The sequence below is a fragment of the Galleria mellonella genome, unplaced genomic scaffold (genome assembly GCF_026898425.1).
Source record: "Galleria mellonella isolate WM207_F2 unplaced genomic scaffold, CSIRO_AGI_GalMel_v1 utg139, whole genome shotgun sequence".
Lineage (NCBI taxonomy): Eukaryota > Metazoa > Arthropoda > Insecta > Lepidoptera > Pyralidae > Galleria > Galleria mellonella.
Genome location: NW_026441995.1, coordinates 7290041 through 7311422, shown reverse-complemented (window position 1 = coordinate 7311422; position 21382 = coordinate 7290041). Strand labels below are relative to the sequence as shown.

At 29.2% G+C, this 21382-nt stretch overlaps 1 protein-coding gene across 1 annotated transcript; it reads right to left on the bottom strand.

Annotated features, from left to right (window-relative positions):
• Positions 1-539: 539 nt before the first annotated feature.
• LOC113513344 (uncharacterized) lies at positions 540-20436 on the bottom strand. Its single transcript, XM_052903409.1, has 22 exons — positions 20260-20436; positions 20023-20189; positions 18816-18981; positions 18110-18302; positions 17519-17691; positions 16586-16827; positions 15338-15437; positions 14420-14607; positions 13629-13736; positions 12738-12904; positions 12340-12601; positions 7444-7612; positions 7000-7169; positions 6756-6924; positions 5890-6082; positions 5351-5523; positions 4592-4830; positions 3859-3958; positions 2881-3068; positions 2201-2308; positions 1732-1898; positions 540-1346 (listed from the first exon to the last, which is right to left on the bottom strand). Exons 1-22 carry the CDS (start codon positions 20402-20404, stop codon positions 1121-1123), a joined length of 3813 nt encoding a protein of 1270 aa, XP_052759369.1. The 5' UTR covers positions 20405-20436; the 3' UTR covers positions 540-1120.
• Between the last annotated feature and the right edge of the window lie 946 nt (positions 20437-21382).

The following is a 21382-nucleotide window of genomic DNA, read 5'->3' as shown; positions in this document are numbered from 1 at the left end:
TTAACAAACTTTTAAATGTCTTTCTTTTTTGTCTCTATTCTTTTCTATTGCTTTTTTTTTTGCTTTTCATTTGTATTTGTTGTTTCAGTCGTAGGTATTTTTCTGTCTTATTTTCTTTTACCTGCTGTTCTGTTTTATTATCATTAGAATTATTAGTGTATGTCATATGTATTTATTTGTGTAAGTATGTATGTAAGTATGTATATATGTATTAACCTTTAATTGTCCACTGCTGAGCATAAGGGAGAGGCCCTTGGTAGGTTTTGCCAGTATTTGCCATGCTTTGCAGGCGGATTGGCAACCGAAGTTAGGGCTTTAGAGATGTTTTAAGAGGAATGCTGCTGCCTATCCTTCGCCCTCCCTTAGTCAGCTCTTACAACATCCACGGGAAAGAAAAGGGTAGCCTATTCTATGCCGGGACCACACAGCCAATGTAAGTTGAGTTGGTATATCGAGTGTTTATTAACTCTAAACTGCATATTATAAAGTGTATTAGGATGAGATTTCTCTCCTCAAATTTTATATAAAATAAGTAGCCATAAGAAAAGATAATATTTTTTTATATGACAAAACATATATGAGTATGACATTATAAAACTTGTAGGGAACTTGAGCCTAAACTATGTAACTAACGTGAACAGTTCTGTGACTTCATTAACTCTTCTGTTTCTGCCGTTGTCTGGATATCACATTCTGAACTTTCTCTTTCATTAGTGGCATTTCCAGGTTGTTCATTGACTTTGAGTTTGTAATAAGTATATCAAGGTACAGTTCTTGTAGTTCGGAAGATAATAATTTTATTCTTTGCAGATCAGATATTGTATGTGGCTTTAAGTATAATAGTTAAATGAGAAAAAGATAAACTGTGCTTGTTGTTTATTTGTGCTAAAGAATACGTTGTACTTTTAATACTTATTAATTTTATACATATTTAAAAAAAATGTAACAAGAACTGTATTTAGAACTTAACATCTACTTATGCGTACTCATATACAAAGTAAAGACGTTTATTTTCACATCAAATTGGATAATTACAAAAAAATCTGTGTAAATAAAAGTAACATGATAGTTTTCTATTCATTTATATTAACTATTATTGGTTTAATATTTAGTATATCCTTCAAAATACATTGTTTTTTAACATTTGTCTGCGATGTAATAATATTTCTATAATCATTATTGCAAATGATAAAATCATCCCATATATTAGAAGTAACATGACTGGATAGAAATCGATCATGTTGACGGATTGAAAACTTCCCCCACGGGCTAAGCAAACTGGTCTTCTGGAAAAAAAGTAGCGGTTTTCCCGATCACCTATACCAGTTTCCTTGATCCTTAACAGTCTGTAAAAAAGAATTTCTTTATACGTTTTTAAGGTATAAACTTAATTAGTCTTTTTAATTATTTTTTTATAGAACAATGGTGATGAAGTTGGTTAAGATGTTTTTTTTTTTTATAAGATAATAAGCCTATTTAAGAGAGAAGAGGAGATGTGCTCATCCCTCATAAATAATTATTAATTCATTATTCTTCTTATAAATAATTTATTATGCAATCCATAGTATTTTCTTTAGTTTCGTGATCTCTATTTTAAATACCCTTACTTGTAGTATATTAAGACTTTAAGATGATTGATTGAGCTGTTAAGATGCCAAGAGGTAATAAAGAAATAAACTCACTATCGTGTGTATAATATTAGTAAAAATAAACAATGTATTTTGTACTTGCCCGACTTTAAAAAATTCTTTGTATGGTGTATTTCGCTGACACGTCAAGTAAGTTTTTGTGTTATCCAAATATTGAATTTCTTGAAGCCCACATTTTTCATGTTCATAGAAATATCTATGTACTACATGATATCCAAATTCTGTGGCCATGTGAAAAGCAAATGGTTCCTAAAAATTATAATTTCATTTATTTATTTTATTTATCATCGTATTTATATAAGGTAAAATCTAAATCATTGTACCAATGAAACTGTATACTTTTTCCGAAGAATTATTTGACGAAAATGACAAAAAGTTTTAACCCTATCGTATCTGACAGGCTCAGAATTATTTGTCATTTTACAACCCATTTTCCCTCGAGAAAAATGTTTAGATTTATTGGTGGAACACTATCGTAAAAGAAGCTAATGATTTCGATTCCATCATGTAATCTTGCACATAATTATTAAAAATTATACTTAATAATTTACTTTCTGTAACTTCTTAACTCCTTCTTCCAAATCCATGAATTTTGGCTTTGCTCCAGGTGGAGCTATTTTCTTTTGATAGATTGCTTTTCTTATTGGTTCTGTAGCAGCCTGAGGATTAAATAAACAGTGAATTAAAAAAGAAAATAGATTATGACAACTGTGTCACTGTGTTTGTAAATTGTATTTTGCTTTTGTATAATACGTAAGTCGTAATTCTTTTAGTTATTGTTGTGAATACAGGACATGATAGATTGATAAAGGGAACAGCCCTCAACTACACGCATTGATTGAATCACCGAAAAAATTTTAAGTCGTGGATAGTCACTCCATCTAGCTGACTTATCTTTATCTATATAAAGTTACAACTGAAGAAACTTTCTTCTCCATTATTTGCCGATCCATCGTGCTATGTAGCTAGAACATTACTATTTCAGTTTGTTTTTGGGCTACATTGGTCATTTTAGTACATCCTTTACGTATCTCCTCTTTAACATACTACGCTAGCAAAAACGATATATGGGGAGTTATAAAGTATTAAAAACTTGTGATATTAAGAAGTTTGATTTTTGTAATATGAAAGATTTTCTAGTAACATAAGAAAACCTTCATTTAAGTTTTCTTAACCTCCATTTATTTAAAATATAATAATGAAGAAGAGGAAATAATAATGACAAAATTACAGAAAAATAATGCTTATTATAAGGTGTATTCTCCACTCCTAATTCCAATTTAGAATTAAGGAGATCAGCCAAAGTACGAATCTGGTTCGATCTGGATTGCAGTAATGCTACAATACTGGCCGAGTATGATGAGTAAAGTAATAAGAAGACGAGGAATAGCAGAAATGTCACAAGTCGACCAAGGCCACCTGAAAATAAAAACTACTATGTATTGACCCGGATTGACGTTAGATACTATCTTATATTTTATATACTATCTATTACCAGAGGGAGACTTTGTACAAAAGTCGTTTGCTTGGGCACCTCTGTCCCATTCGTGTTTCTACCATGAAGCAGTTATGTTTGCATGGCTGTGTTTCGGTTGGAAGGGTGGGATATGGCAGTGAATTTACAAGCTATAGATGAATAACACCTGAGTCCTCAGGAATGGCAACGCATGGGGGGTGTTATGGGCAAAAGAGTATACTCTGTTATATTCATGGCACTGCTCATGTCTATAAGCGACGGTTTTTTTAATGGGCAATAATGAAGTGGTAACTCCGCCTGCGCCATCGGTATACGCTGGCGTGGCACCAATGAGCGATGACAGGTGACGATGAAAGCAGGTCAATTAGCCATCGTGACGAATTTCACTAGTATTAACAAAGATGGTTTCCAGGGGGAAAGCAATTTGAATTGTGACAAAATTAATATAGAACAAGTTACCGGAGTAAATTTTATCGATTACAATTAATAAGTAAAATTGGTTCATTATTGACGAAATATATATATATATATATATATATATATATATATATATATATATATATATATATATATATATATATATATATATATATATATATATATATATATATATATATATATAATATATGTAATCGATAGAATTTACTCCGGTAACTTGTTCTATATTAATTTTGTCACAATTCAAATTGCTTTATTTTTATGTAGGGAACAGTCATATTATTAGAATCTAACCTTTTAGTTCTAAAGAACTTCCTTGTTGTGCTATGGCTGTCACTACTAACATTGTAACATCGCTGACGTTTGGTCTTAAATAAACATGTTCAATTTTCTTCTAAAAAGAAAATAAAATAGTACATGATTTTTTGGTAATAAATAATAATAACACCTTCGTGGACACTGAACGGCTATAACTGTAATAACAATTTAGGAACGTAAAACGTATTTGTATTTTTGAATCATCTGAAATAGTTTTCTTTTTTTCAAAAGGCTAATCGCATCGACAACTTATCTTTTTCATACTAATTTTCATAACCAGAGGAACAGTTTGTACAATAGTCGTTTGCTTGTATACCTCTGCCCTATCCGTGTTTAAACCGTGATGCAATTGTGTTTGCATGGTTGTGTTTCGGTTTAAAGGATGGGCTTTGGCAGTGAATTTACAGGGTACAGAGGTATAACATCTTACTCCTCGGTATCATAAGCGAAATAGTTATGTCTATTGTACTGTTCATATCTACAGGCTACGGTTACCGCTTTCCATCAGGTGCAAAAAAGCTGCTATGATCACTTACTATAAAATGAGTTGCAGGGTTAATAAACTGTAGAGACCTTTACTTCTCTTCTTTACATAAATTACTCATATATTACTCGATAGTAAATGTAGGTAGGTATATTGGTGAAAGAATTTTTAAAATCTATTGAGTAATTTTTCCTTTTTATAGTACGATAGTAGTTGAAATCTTACCGACTCATTATCCACCATCTTCTTTTTTTCCCATAATGCGTTGATATAAATAATGAATATCAATATTATAACAAATGCTCCAATGCAATACCATACGGTAGATTTGAAAGGCAGAAGAAACAAATTATTCTGGTATGACAACGGTGGTTCTCGGAACACGAACTTGAGTGAGATGGGTGAAGGAGATATTAAGAAATCCACAACTTTTATACGTTGAAGTGTTATTATTAGCACTGTACCTGAAAAAAGATAAAGTATTCCTTGTGTTTAATTCTATTTGATCGATGACGATATTACATTATTTGATTTATTATTCATTCAAATATTACCTAAAATATTACATACCATAACTGATATAATTTAACACTGGAAGGCATTCTCTACTAATAAATTTAAATTTCTTTAAAAAAGTAATTGATCAGTTAATTAAGCGGACTCTATAAATACTATTAATGATATTAAATATTCAAATATTGAAATTTATATTTTTTTTTTATAAAATAAACTAAAAATTATATATATACATAAGTTAACAAATATTTTTCGAGTGATGAAAATTATAGGCGTAGATAATCTCTAGCACATTAATCAAACTTACCTGTAACCGAAGTTCAATTTTCACTATGGAAGTAATTATTTAATGCATGAGGAGTTAGGATAGGATATATAAAATTGTCTTGGAGTGAGTACAAAATAATAAGACTATTAAGTATTCATATAAGCGGTACCTATTTCTTCTTTATAAACATTAAAATTTACCTGCAAGTTCAGCTCTCTCATTCGTTAATTCACCAATCATACCGTTAAATGATCCATTTCTATAATATCCCCAATTATCAGTATAGATAAATTCTATAGATGCATTCAAATAAGTAAAGAGTGGATAAACTTGACGATAATTAGCTTTTGTCGCAGTGTCCGTAAAAAAATCGCTGCACAATAAGAAAATTTATTTTTCAGATTTCAAACAATTATAAAATTATATTTAAGTTATTTTATGGATATTCTTATTCGCTTTATTTACGGCAAATTATTATGTATACAAACACATTGAGTAGATGCAGACAAGTAGGTATTATTATTGAATATTTTTTTTATTTGCATCAAAAATATTTAGGCAATCTGTGTGTCAAAAATCATCAAAATCTATGAAACTATTTAAATATAAATAATAAACATCTAAACAATTTTCAAATTAAATTTATAATATTAATAGTTTATCAAGAATTCATTAATATAAGCCATTTTGTGTACACTTTTTAAGTCTAATTCAGTAAATACCAATTATATTTTATTACCTAAGGTCGAAAAGGTCTTCTTTAGTTTTGTTGTTAAAGATAACCAAAGTAATCTTTATGGGAGTTCTATGGAAATTTTTCCTTCTAATTGAAATAGACTGTTCTGTCAACTTAACTTTCTTTAGCCCAGATAACGATGTCCATTCTCCGTAGTTTTCTATGATCCATTCGGATTGTGGTCTTATCCTGTAAACTGAGATGGATAATAGTGGTTTTACTGGGGAGAAGGATTGTTAGCGACGGCCACTTATGACCCATTCACTGAAAACTACTGTGGTGAAATTCTATGGTGGATTCGTTATAATTATCTGACTAACCTGACTACATCATCATTATCATCTCTTCTAGTAGTCTGCTATTGTAAACTCGGCATTCATAAGTAAAACTAGATTTTTTTACAAAGAAACATGGGTTAAAAGTTATTCTTAAAGAAATTATACATACAATACAAACACAGCACGTTCGCTATAAAAATACCATTGGAGGCTCACATTTTTTAATAATTTTTGACTCATGTTTCTTTGGTAATAATTATCAATTTCACTCGTAGAACACTTACTTAAATGGACCCTAATCATTTAAATATCGCCCGTTACTTTTTTATTCACATGAAATTTTCCCAAATAGATGCGGCTATTTATGTTAAAAAATATTTTGACATATTTTATCGAATTCATATCAAATGAACAGGATATGAGAATCATGTTAATATGCTTTTGAGCTGTATAAAAAGTACAATAAACTATGACATAACTGCATTTTATAATAATATAAGTGCAAATGTCTATTATTAAAATAAACTGATTTTGACTGTTAACTTACAATAGTCATATGTCCTACATCTCAAAGCAAACCCACATACTTACTCATACTTAGTTTAAAAGAATCACTGCCGTTATTTTGTGCGATAATAACTTCTGAATCAGGCAATATATCGAGTTCATACATTTCACGCGGCACTGTACCATCTTTATTTAGTGATTTTCCTATTATCACCCATTTATACGGTAAACCAAACTTTTTAGCGATATTTGCCTAAAATTATAAAAAAGAATTTTAATTTTATATCTAAGGTGAATATTAACAGATTTATATTATTATAGTACTAACTTTTTTGAAAAAATATTCAATCCTAGGACAGTTTATATCTACTATAAATATAATAAAATGCCGATTTAAATAATCGTTATGCTTATTTATGGTATTAGCATCTATAAATCGATTAACTTTTGGTTTTTCTTCTAAATTCCCCAAAGTTGACATGTAGTGAAGTTTCATTGCTGTAAAAAAAAAAATATTGTAATAATTTTTTAATTTGCTTTTTTTGTTGTTAAAATTTCAGAAAAGTTCATAATAAATTACACTATTAAACATCACATATGTATTAAAATTATATTCTAAAGTATTTAGTTATCATATATCAAAGTATGAATTTATTTAAATTACGTTAATTTTAATAAATCCAGATAAAGAAATAATAAGCACTCAGTTACAGAGTCAGTAAATACCATTCTTATTTTATATAATTTAAAAGAATTTAGAATTTATACTTACACGGATTCCAACAAACTTTGGTAAATAGAGACAATGGTCTTTCAAATGAATTTAACAGCTCGCTGAGCATTTTAATTTCAACTGTAGAACCTGAAAGGCTGCTTATAAAGAAGAACAATAACAATACCATATTTTTCATTTTAATAACATTAAATAGACTAATATATAATTATTATAAGTTATTTTTATAATATATAAATATATATTTAAAAGTAATATAATTTAGATTTTGCAATTTACGACCTTTCTCCTCGATTTCTGAAGTAGGAGTCTCCTATGAAAGATATTCAATATGTCTTGTACTGTGATATTAAATTGCTATTTAATTACAGTATAGTTACCAGTTATGGAGAATAATTATATACCATGTTCAACATCAACGTCTCCCTACTAATCAAGGAGGCAAAACTCAACAAATAATTGAAAGCATTGCAAATGTCCATTTTAGCAAATTGATGCCTTTAGTAATTTGCAACGAAACAACTATAAAATATTTTTTTTTTATTTGATAATGGGTTATATCGGATTCTTCGAATATTATAGTGCTTTAATAGTTATGATGTTCTTTTTTTATGGATTTTGTGGCATAATTTTATCTCCTTAGGATAAAGATTATCCTTAAAAGATAAACAGTATATTTACCAAAGGAGATTTTTATAATAATGCCATTTTTGTCAAATATTTAAACCCAGTTTGACCGTGCAATAAAACATACTTATCATGTTTCCTGAAAATAAATATCATTCATTCATTTACTTTAACTGAATTAGATAATAAACAATTAAAAGACATCTATGAGAAATATTTACGTATTTCAGCTAGAATTAAGATACAAGTTAGACTTACATATAAAGAGTTACTGCAAAGAACCTGTTGATTACTCATGAGGTTCAATGACAACGAGATCGATTCAAGTAAATATATTTTGGGGATTTAAGACAGACAGTAAGTTGCATAATGTAAATTAAACGAATTTGCAATGTCCGGTACTATAGAATGTAATAAAAATTGATTACAGCAAAATTAAATTTAGAAAGAAAATAGATAAATTAAATTAATGCTCTAAAACTATTCTCAATAACTCGGAAAGTGTAAATACTGAGAATTTTTAATTTCTTGACAGCTATGTACTTAATATTCATGATATTTAGTATAATATAATATAATAACTACTGGTTTAACTAACGTGTAATTAGATCGAAAAAGCTCTACTAGTTTCAGAATCAATTCGCGTTCCTTAGTTATGAGCGGTTGTGACACGAACACGAACCTATATTCATGATACGAGTATTTTCAATAGTATTGTGCACTGTGCGATTATTTGATGAAACTAGTATACATTATTTATTTTATCATGTAAATATGATGTGAAACTAAAAACATAAATGTACTACTTACGCAGGTATCTGCATGAGTAATACTTTGGAAAGATGGTTTATTTTATTTTATTATTTTAAATTATTAGAGGGTTGACGTCAGGTAGGTGGCCGGTCGTAAAACTAAAAACCAAATCTTTTTGTAATATAGACAAAATCATATTACGCCGACCCCAAATTATTGGAATAAAGGTAAGAAGATGGTTATTTTAAATTCAAATAAAAATTCTAAATTCAAATTTGTTTGCTGTAAACTTTACTATTGCCCAAGTAATCATATCATCATCATTATTATTATATATTACATATTATCGTAATCATTGCGTCTCTGAATTAAAAATTTTTCTAGTTTAAATGCTCGTATCATCCTATTATATTTACTATTATTACGATAAAAATATAAAAGTTTATCTAAAATAACAAAGGTTTAATACACTTTTAATTTTTAATCACAATAGTACATAACGTATACGGTTATATATCACAAAATAAGGCGTGCATAAACGGATCGATTCCTATGAAATGTACTTTCATTTTTCATAACCGCGTGACGCTATGAATGTTGAATCACAGATAATATAATACTGTACGTTGAATCCAATTGCTTGCTACAAAATCGTGAGTTATTGGGTATGGAGATGAATTTATATAACATATATCAATTCTTTTATTACGTTTGTACGTATATTTTCAATTTAGATTTTCAAAATAACAATAAATACCTAAAAGATTTTAAAGTTGTATTAAATAATTTCAATATGAAGTATATTCTTATCAAAGAGCCTACTCGTATTACAGATTGTACTGAATCCTGTATAGACAATTTTATAACTAATTTTAAGGACAAATCCGTTAGAGGCTTAGTATTAGATTATAAGATATCAGACCACAATGTTATTCGACTTAGTTATGCGTATAAAACTAGGCATGCAAGTAAAAAGGATGTTCAAAACTATATTATTAGACGACACTTTTCTAAAAGTAACTGTAATTATTTCCATCACTTAATTAATACTGACAAATTTTTCCATTATGATATATCTAAATGTAATGACCCAAATAAAAAGGCTGAAACTTTTGTACTTGGACTAAAATATTTCTATGACATTGCCTTTCCAAAAAAGAAAACTTACGTAGTTAAAAATCAACCAGTATGGGAAACAAAAGGAATACTGAAATCTAGGGATACTCTAAATAAACTTGAATTTCTACAATGTGTTCTTCCTTCTGAAAAACGTAAACAAAGAATTCATAAATTTAAAAAATGTTTAAAAAAAGTAATGATTACTGCAAAAAGAATACAAATCTCATACAATATTAAAAATTCTAAAAATAAAGTAAAAGAGTGTTGGAATACCATATCCAGATTAATAAATAAGACAAATCGACTAACACGTAATATAAACAAAATTAAAACACAAACTGGAACAATAATAACAAACCCAAACTTGATTGCAAATTTTTTTAACAGTTATTATTGTAATATTGGTAAAGAACTAAGCGATAAAATAAAAACGGATAAAAATAAAAACTATGAACTTTTATCAAGAACAAAAAAGCCAGATAAAACGATAATATTTAAAAGAATTACTCGAGACGAATTGTTAAAAATTATGCGTTCTATAAAAAATAAAAAATCTAGAGATATATATGACATGGATTACAAGATATTGGAACTTATATTTAATAATGATAAATTAATTTACTTATTACTTGATGTTGTTAATTCCTGCATTGACAACGGAACTTTTCCAGATGTTTTTAAATGTGGTAAAATTATCCCTATATTTAAAAAAGGTGACGCTGAGGACCCCTCCAATTATCGTCCAATATGTATTCTGCCAGTCTTATCTAAAATTATGGAGATAATATTAAAGAAAAGTATAGTAAGACACTTTGAGGAAAACAATCTTTTTACTGACAAACAATATGGCTTTAGAACAGGAAGGTCCACCACAATGGCAATTACAAAAACTATGGAATTTATATTGGAGTCTTTGGATAGGTCCATGAAATGTGTAAGCGTATTTTGTGATCTTACCAAAGCTTTTGATTGTTTAAGGCACGACATAATATTGAGCAAATTACAATACTATGGATTTGAACATAAATCACTAAAAATGATGCAGTCATACTTAAATAATAGGACACAAGTAGTAACATTAAATGATAATACTATATCCCACATACATAAAATTAATATAGGCATTCCTCAAGGTTCCATACTTGGACCAATTCTTTTTCTTATTTACATTAATGATCTTCCGGCAAATTTACCAGAGGAAGCATTTGTGACTCTATTTGCTGATGATACACATGTAGGATTAAGAAATAAATATAGAAATAAATTGAATAGAATGATGGATAACATCATAAATTTATTAGATGTTTGGTTTCAAGCCAATGGCATTATACTAAATGCAGCGAAAAATGTTTTTATGTCTTACAGTACCCGTAAGAATAAAAAATCACCTCCAAACAATGTTTATAGTCAGAGTACAACATTTTTAGGATATACGATAGATAGTACAGTTAGCCATGAATCGCATATTGAAAAATTATGTAGTAAACTAGCTTCCGCCAATTATGCCTTGAGTAAACTTAAGCAACTAATAACAAAAAAAGCTCTGAGAATGGTGTACTTTGCATATGTTCAGTCGTTGTTATCATACGGTATTACAATTTGGGGCAATGCAGCTCTCGTGTTAAAAGTTTTAAGGCAACAAAAGCGAGCTATGAGGATTTTATGCGGAATTCATAAACGCACCTCAGTTAGACCTCACTTTATCCAACAACGTATAATGACAGTGTCATCGTTGTTCATATATAATTCTTTACTTGAAATATATGATAAAGGAGGTACTCTTCGCAAAAATTCAGCCATTCATAGTTACGCCACGAGAAATAAAGACAAATTGGAATTGCCAAGAACACGACTAACAAAAACTATGAAACAAGGCATATATCTAAAAATAAAAATGTACAATAAATTACCCAATACAGCAACGCAATTGCCGCGAAATGAATTTAAAAATAAAATAAAGACATATTTTGAAGAACATCCTTTTTACAACGTGACCGAATACCTAAATGCCAATATTGAATTATAGCATTATTATTTATTTAGGTTTAACTGTAAGAAGTATGACAATAAAAATTTTATAACTTGAAATCATCATTATTGTTATATGGTTACCTTTATATTGACATATAGTAACTAATTTATAATGTTAACTATAATTCATTTGTAATTTTATTTTATAATTTAAATCTTATTGTTATTATTTATTTTATTAATTTCAAAATTATAATATAAATATTGACTTGCCATTGTGTGACGAAAATTGTTACATTGGTTAATAAAGAAATATGAAATATATATATTTTAATCAAGAAAATACTACACATTACATGTATGTGATTAACATAGTGTAATTAGATAAAACACTAAAATATTGTGCTCAATGTTATAGTTATTAGACCTATTCTCATACTATGATTATATTTTTTTTTAATTTGCCGAATTATATATCCTATAATTACCCCCTTTGTAAGTTCTCTGTATCCTTTTAACTATAGTCTGGCGCCCATGCACAACATTCTCAAGAATCATCAGACCTATTGATATTATAGTGCCATATGATAGAATTAGCAGTGCTGGATAACAGTCGACCATGCTAACTGAAACGAAACTAGATTCACTACCGGAACATTTAGGTCGTTTTTCGTACAACAAACGGTTCTCTCTACTTTGTAATCCATGCTCTTGGATGCGTTTCGTTCTGAAAAATAGCAATAAACAATTTTGATTATTTTTTCTAATTTCTCAATTAAAATCTATAAATACAACTGAGCATTTCAATAAAAAGTGTCAATAATGCGTTAAGTAATATTATAGAAATACTTTTTATACCCTACCCTATCTTGAACATTTCTTTATATGGAGTATTTTTTCTAACTGCTAGCCATGGGTCTATTACTTGTAGATATTGTATTTCTTTAAGACCACATTTTTCACTTTCATGGAAATATTTTCCAACAAATTTGTATCCGACACCAGTTTCCATATGGAATGCGAATAATCCCTGTAAATATATTCAAAAAGTAGTTTATATACACTTTTTATATATATATATATATTATATATATATATATATATATATATATATATATATATATATATATTGAATATGCTATGGCTCAAAGTATTTTATTAAGGTAGAAAATACAATTACCCTACATTTACTTTTCTCATTGAATAAATATACACGTAAAAGGGACATGTATCGACGCGACGTTGCGTTGCTTCGCTTTTACGGAATAATTTTATTAAATGCATAATTTTGTTCCTTGAATAAATAAATATGGAATTTTCTCTTACTCCTGCTACGTACTGATAGGAGTATGAGCACATAATATTCCTCTTTACAAAATATTTTTGATTTATTATATTGTAAATATGAAACTACTAGTGTACGTATAAAGTAAGATACGGTCTATTTATTTTATTCAAATCTTTTCAACTAATCATTAAATAGTAGGATATAATATGAACAGGATTTATGACATTTGCGATGTGACGCAAAGGGCTGTACACACCCTGTTCTTCAGGGATTATTCTGACTTTCAGATGAAGTCAAAACAATTATGGGAAACGGCAAACACGGTAAGTTTATAAATTTCGTATAATATACTACAATCCCAATAACATATACATATAAAAAATTATATACATATAAGACTAAAATATATTTTATTTCATTTCAGGCATCGAGTACTACGAATGTTTTCATATTTAATATTGCCTACCTTTCGTATATTCTTGACACCTTCTTCCATGCTCATAAACCTAGGTATAGTACCAGGTGGAGCGACTTTTTTCTCATAAATTGCTTTTCGAACTGGTTCAGTTGCTGTCTGAAGCAATCATGTATTTCAATTAAGTAATTGTTGATATTCTTAAAGTACTGTCGAAATTTTGCGTCATGCCGATGAATGTGATAAATATAAAATCATGCTTTTATTTATTAATCATAATTGCTACTTCTGCTCAATCGAAAAAAATTATTTATAAAAGTAAATAATTGTAAAGTTGTTACAGAGTTAAAAAGTATCAATACAAGAGCTGCATAGCTATGTTAAAAGAATTTTAAGATAGATTGGAAGATATCCCGTAATATGTAAAGAAAAAAATATCATCGAATTAAGAAGTTATCCTTTACTAAAGTCAGATGAAAGCAATTTATTAGATTTATTATCTTTAAGATTAAAAATTATACACATATTAATTAATTCAATTTTTAATAAATGAATTTAAATATTAACTTTACTGTTTACTCGTGACTATGGCTGGTGTAACCTGGTCGAAAGGTCATGATAACTCAGGTAAATTATTATACTTTACCTGCATTTACCTAGATCGCGTTAATTCCTGTCTCTTATAAGCCATAAACTAAAAACTAAAATGTTATGATCTTTTGACTGTTTAAAATTAATTAGATTTTGAGCTAACATCTTAGGTCAAATAATAATCATTAAACACGTCGGCATTAATTAAATTTTAAGCATATAAGCGCAGGTAAGTTTTAAAGTAAACCTACCGAGAAATAATGTCTGTTGAAAACGTTGTCATGAACGCCAAACTTGAGCCTAGAATGCAGAAGGTCATCTAGGGTATTAATTTTAGAGGAACTGGATTGTAAAAGTGCGACAATGTTTGCAGAGTACGACGTATATAAAAACATCACTGACAGAAACAGGATCAGCAAAACAATACGACCCAGAGAGCCTGCAACAAATAAATTCATGGTCATCTAAATTATGAAGGATAAAACAATAAATGCACGGTTTTATCATTATTTATTAGAAACTAGCTGACTCCGCGAACTTCGTACCGCCTAACAGTAGATTCTTTAATTTTATAGTTTTTTTTTTTTTTTATTAAATATGTTGCTATTCGGAACGCCGGGTCAACTAGAAGAAAGAGAGTTAATAAGTCAACAATTATATTATGTCAAAAAATAAAAATTATAAAACACGCCGTGCCACATCACTCAATTGTTTTGCCTTCCCGGAACTTCTCCACTAACACTTGAACTTTATAGCATGGTAATAATGTTCAAATTGACTTTTAAGTATTATTAAGAATCGTTTGTATGGGAGTATAAAAAAGTGTTCTTTTTATACTTTTACAGGCAATTTTTTAAAATTTTCTCTCCGTAAGAACTATCCTCGTACTTCAAGGAAAATTCTAAAAAAAATTTGCGATATCAGTTCAATTGTTCTCGAGATTTGCGCTTAGCAACACATTCAGCGTATATATTATAGATTATTATAGATATAGAATATTATTTATATTATAGATTTTAGACACATAAAAGACACAATATTATTGATATTAGCATATTATAATTATTATTGTTATCAATTAAAAATTTGGATGACGTAAAGGATAATAAATTCAGTTTGTTATTATAATATTAAAAAATACTTTGTTAACTACATGTATATTTCTTCACCTTTTAATTCAACTGGACTTCCTTGCTGGCATGTAACACCAAGTATTAATACAACTATATCTGCGAAATTCGGCCTTAGGATTCCGGAATCAGTTTCTCTCTAAAAACAAATCATTATGAACAATTCATTATTCTAATGATATCTCTTAATAAAAAAAAATTGTCTAAAATTTGTGTAGGTATAGCATAAAATGTTAAAAGAACATAATATTTTACTGAGCTAAGTGTTATCTTGCTGAAGTCTATATCACTGGTTATTTGTTTAGTATTATTTCGTTTAACTCCTCTACCGTTAAAATGTATGTGACTGCCAATCCTCGAAGACTGACCACCACTATTACTACCAGAAGTGCCACAAACTTTCATTTAGCTATCAATACACTAGACTGCAAGCAGCAATCGAACAATTTGCTTAAAGATGCTTCGTTTAGAGGTAAAACACGTGTCGCAAAACGTGCGCGAACAAAATAGCAGTCGGGGATTGATGGCTAATATGGAAGGTTGTGGAACTTGTGGTAGTAATAGTGGTGGTCAATCTTCGAGGTTGGCAGGTACTCATGTACTAATGGTAACGGAATTAAACAAAGTAATTCTAATCAAAGAACATGGCACAGTTGATATTTGCCTCCTATATTAAAATAGTCAATTTATTTTTATAACATTTAAAATTAGTACATGAAGTTCAAAATAAGACTGTTCTGTTTTGTTTAAAAGCAAACATTTACGTATTGTTGACTTTACTAATATTATAAATATAAAATTGAATTGGTTGAAAGTTATATTCGGCACGAGGAGTGCATTAAAAGATTCTTGGTTCCAGAGACAAAATTACGGGCACAACTAATTTGTTTATTTTTTATTTATTTATTTTACACTTTATTGCACCGAGTAAAAAGAAAAATAATAAATACAGTGAATATTAATGAGAAGTGACACAAAAGGTGGACTTATCGCTAAGCAATCTCTTCCAGACAACCTTTGGGTAGAGGACATTGAGAAAAAGACTACCCTTTGTCTTTTTCTCAATGTCCTGGCAGGCAGCGCACTTTTATATAAATATTATCATATACGGACATATATAAACACTAAATTGTTTATATTATTTTTAAAACTTATCTTTTTAAAATTCTCATTATACATATATAATAAATATAGCTTGTCTATATTTTCGATTCGCGAAAATATAGATAGGCTAGGAGATATAAATTATGCTATATAACAATTAAAATGAAATATATACATACATACCGTATTAATATCATGCTTAGTTTGTTTCCATTCCCAAATTGCAACAGAGAAAAGTGCTAGAAGTAATAACAAAAGTAGAGCGATACTGCTATACCAGACGGTATTGCGAAATGAGAGTAGGAACAAGTTGCTTTCATAGGAAAGTTTCGGTTGCTGGAAAACAAACTTGGATCTTGTTGGAGTTGGACTTGATATATATTCCACGACCGGTATACGTTCCGATGTTAAAAACATGGGTGATCCTAAAAAAATAAATATATATTATTAGCACAAGTCCCTTGAAACAAAAATTCAAAAACAAAAATCTTTAAGCCATACACCATAACATATAAAATGTATATAACAGCTACATGTTAATATGGAATGCCTAAAAATCTTGCCTTTTTTTTAACCTTTGGTGAAAATATTAATTTTTACTGGCATCTTTATCGATTGTTGTTGTGGTGATAGTTAAGTATATATCTACATGAAAGAGTTATTGAAATAGAGGATACAATATACTATACCATATAAGCCGAGGGGAGGATTTGTCAATGATTACCATGTTTGGGAGACGGGTTGGCAACCGCAGTTAGGCGTTAGTGATGTTTTATGAGAGATGTTATTGCCCATTTCTCGACCATTAACTTCCTTTAGTCACCTCTTACGACACCCACGGGAATGGAAGGGGGCCACCCCTTGTATACCTGGACCACACGGCGAGAGAATACAATAGGCATATCAAGTAAAAACATAAACACAGAAAATAAAGGAGTATATTATATGTTACCACTGTATTTAATTTTTATTGTGACTAGGGGTATAAAGCATACTAGACTAGAAGAAAAACTTGATATAAAACACTATACAAAGCCACCTGGCCAACTAAACTCCCACTCGTACCCAGTAATAGACAGTAATTTTGATGCTCCGATTAATAAAGAAAATCACTACCTCCAATTTCCACTTCTTCTCGGACCAAATAACCGGTCATACCGTTCCACGTACCATTCTCGAGATAACCCCAAGTGTTTACGTATATATATTTTCTACTCGCATTGAGGAAATCCAATAAATGGTTTGTAGTTGGGAAATTCACCTTGGTTATTGTATCTATATGATCATTCCTAAAAAGTAAAACATTTTAGCATGTTAGCTCTATGTAGCAATTTGAAGGACAACATAATAAAAAATCTACTACCTACCTATTATAAATCTGATAATGAATGTTTATTAAAACTGAAAAACATCAAGTAAATATTATCAGTACTAAAAATATTAAATTACTAACTAACCCAACGGATATTGTTTCGTCATTGGAGGCTAAGAACAGTTTTTATGAAAGAAAAATGGGATTTTAATGTTTTTCGGGCGATATTTTAAATTTTTCTTTACATAAAAACTTTGCTTGAACTTCAAGGAATATTTGAAAAAAAAAATAGCCGAATTGGTTTAGCCGATCTCGAGTATTGCGCTCAGCAACACATTTAGTGACAAATTTTTATTTATATATTATAGATAGAAATTTAATTCGAACTTCCTTACACTTCATCAGTTAAGTGATTAACACTGTCATTCTCGGTAACGACATAACAAATGCTAATTTGAAAGTCATCCAAATTAGATCTTCTTAAAGCAGTTACTTCAACCATATCATTTGTTTTTATTAATTTGTTATCCTTATTCCAAGTACCAAATAATTCTGAACGCCACATCCCTCCATTGTTTATTTTGTAAACTGAAATTGATATACAATAACAGTAGTTATATAATATTATTGAGGTATATTATATGCATTTAAAAAAAAATTATATAAGCACGATTGTATCTTATCACAATAATGTATAATTCAAGAGGTGGGAGGGGGATATAAATTATCGCCAATTACATTAACAAGTAGGAATACAATAATAATTTGTGAATAAGGTACTAAAATATTTTCAAGGAGATCATATTACTATTTAGATGAAGTGTCAAGTATCAAAAGATAATTCAAAATAGGTCCATCAGTTATTTACCGTATGTGTTGTTTTTCATATATTTATATAAATCAGGGGTGCAAAAAATCACCAATTTGACTAATACAATTTCATATCTTCCGAAAGGTCTGTTTTAAAAAATTGTAGAAGTCGTTATGTCAATTTTTGTCAAAATTTTTCTAGTGAAACACTTCATCTAGACACTGTATAGTATAATCTATTTATTTATTGTTGCACGTAATTGAAATTAGAAGTAATAATTTTTCTCGTACCTAAATATAAATTATAGGTTTCATTATCCGTTTTACGAATAACCATTACTTCACTATCAGGTAAAATATTAAAGGAATCAATAACATCAGGAATTTCATTTTCATTATTCGAATTGTACAAAAGGAACCATCGGAAAGGTGATCTAAAATGTTGTAATTCTATGTTCTGTAAATAAGAAAGTGATAAAGTATTAACTCCTTACAAATACATTTTTTTTAAATTCTCGCTAATTAATGTGTAAAGTTTTCTATCTAACTTCAAGTATCAAGTAACTGATAATTAAATAGTGTAATTTATAGACCTATATTATTGTATCATTTTATTAAAAACTAGAATTATTTTATATAATTCCGCTGTCATTAGTATGTGTGTGACTGCCAACACTCGAAGACTGACCACCGCTATTACTGCTAGAAGTTCCACAACCTTCCATATTAGCCATCAATCTCCGACTGCCATTTTGTCGCGCACGTTTTGCAACACGTGTTTCACTTCTAAATTCATCTTCAAATCTTCAAATTCATCGTCATTAATCTTACAAATTCATCTAGTTTCAACTTTAGGGAAATTATTAGATTGCTGCTCAGAATCTAGCCTATTGACGGCTTCTGGTAGTAATCATCAGCATTATTTCAGTCATTATTTGTCCACTGCTGAACATAAACCTTCGCACTAAAGGAATTTTTGCCAGTTTTAGATGGTGCCCCTTCAGACGATGAAAAATGTCATCGAGTCTACTGAGTCTGTTATGTATATATTGGATTTTTTAAATGAAAGTTCATCACAAATTTTGATATTGTCCGGGTATGCACCTCTCTTATGTCCCATGAGTGTACTGGCCCCTTTTAATCGCGGTGCCCTTAGAAGCCACACGACTGCGCCATTCTTTAAGGCCAGTACTGATGTTATACTAATTATTAAAGTTGCAGAAGGTATTTTTTTTTATATCACAAAGGTGGCAAACTAGCATACAGCCTATCTGATGGAAAACGGTCACAAAGGCTATGGACGCCTGTAACACTAGGGGTATCACGTGCGCGTCGCTGATTCGGAAGAAACCTTAATGTACCCTTTGTGAAGAACCCCATACTGTAGTTTCTGGGAAAAACCCTGGCAGGGAGTTTATCCTACAGCCTGAGCGTTCGCGGGAGAAAACCGCACCATACATCACAATTTAGGTTTAATTAAAAATTACATAAGATATACCTTTTCGATAAATTCAGAAATATATGGACAATTAAGGTCCACTAAAAATGTAATATGCTGAGGTTGCGCATTATAATTACTGATATTATTAAATTCTGCAAATTGTATCATATTCAATTGATCAGTATTGTTACCTCCCAGCATTGAAAAAAAATGAAATTTTTTATCTGAAACAAATGACAATGATGAGTAAAGTAAATAAAAAACTACCTAATTTTAAACTTAAAATTTCCTCACAGACTGGCCAGCAAAGCGTAGCGATTAAGGCTGATGGTCTTTCAATTGAATGAATAACATCAGAAATCATTATTGCATCAAAATCCATGTCCACAGTATGGGTACTTTGGAAAAATAAAAATATTAAAATACAAAATTTTATCATTGTGCTAAGCGATTAGATTGTACATGAGAATAAAAAAATGCTACCTGGCTACTTACTTTATACTCCGTAATACTATAAGAATAGATTTTATATACCAAAGGCAAATCACATAGGTACCATTGATATAAAAAAAAATCCAAGAAGTACCTTCTGACTAATGTGTGAATACGATATAGGTATATATGAAAAAAAAAAACGGTACTAAAACTAGAGTGTGATAGAGTTTCGAGAAATTACGTATTCATTTTTAACCATTGAGTAATATTTTAATCAAATTATTTGACTCCATACACATGACCTTATCCTACAATTACTATTTACAAATGGTTTAAGGTAGTTTAAAATTATCAGTAAGCAAAATATAAATTTATTTTAAAAAAATCGTGACTTAACTGATACCTTTTTGTGAGAATGTGTATCTGATATTATTTATATCAATGGTATCCTATAACTTATTCAAAAGAGAACTTTTATTCTAGAAATTGTATTACGTTTGAAATTGCATGTTGAAGAAATTTAATAAAATTGGAAGAAATTGACATGATCACACCTATTTTCTTAAATAAATTATTACATGAGCTAGTATTGAATAACTGTAATTTAGTACTCTTTTAATACTTTTAAAAATAGACTAGCAAAAATGTCACTTCCTATAGTTCTTATTTTTTAAATGTATCCTTCAATGTCTTCCTTTAAAAGAAATAACAATAGAATAACAAAATGAATTTGATATATCTACAGAATTTCAGTCACGTTTTAAACTTTTACCTCTAAAATTTTGGTGTCCTCTAAAATTTATCTATTAATATATAAATACCTATTAGGTTAAGATCCCGCTGTAGAATTTTGGCAGATAAAAGATTTTTAGGATTTAGTTTGAATTAAACATGAGTTAGCCGCAATTTAGGAGTATCCTTAAACTTACAAATTACATATACATTATAACTAGACGATATTGGTATATTGGAGATATTTAAG

Excerpts from the sequence above, each read along its gene's own strand:
- LOC113513344 (XM_052903409.1), bottom strand. The coding sequence starts at position 20,404 with ATGATAAAATTTTGTATTTTAATATTTTTATTTTTCCAAAGTACCCAT. Across the intron at positions 7,170-7,443 it reads CAAAGTTTGTTGGAATCCGT|CAATGAAACTTCACTACATG; the intron begins GTAAGTATAAAT and ends TTTTTTTTACAG. Across the intron at positions 4,831-5,350 it reads TGAGAGAGCTGAACTTGCAG|GTACAGTGCTAATAATAACA; the intron begins GTAAATTTTAAT and ends ATCTTTTTTCAG.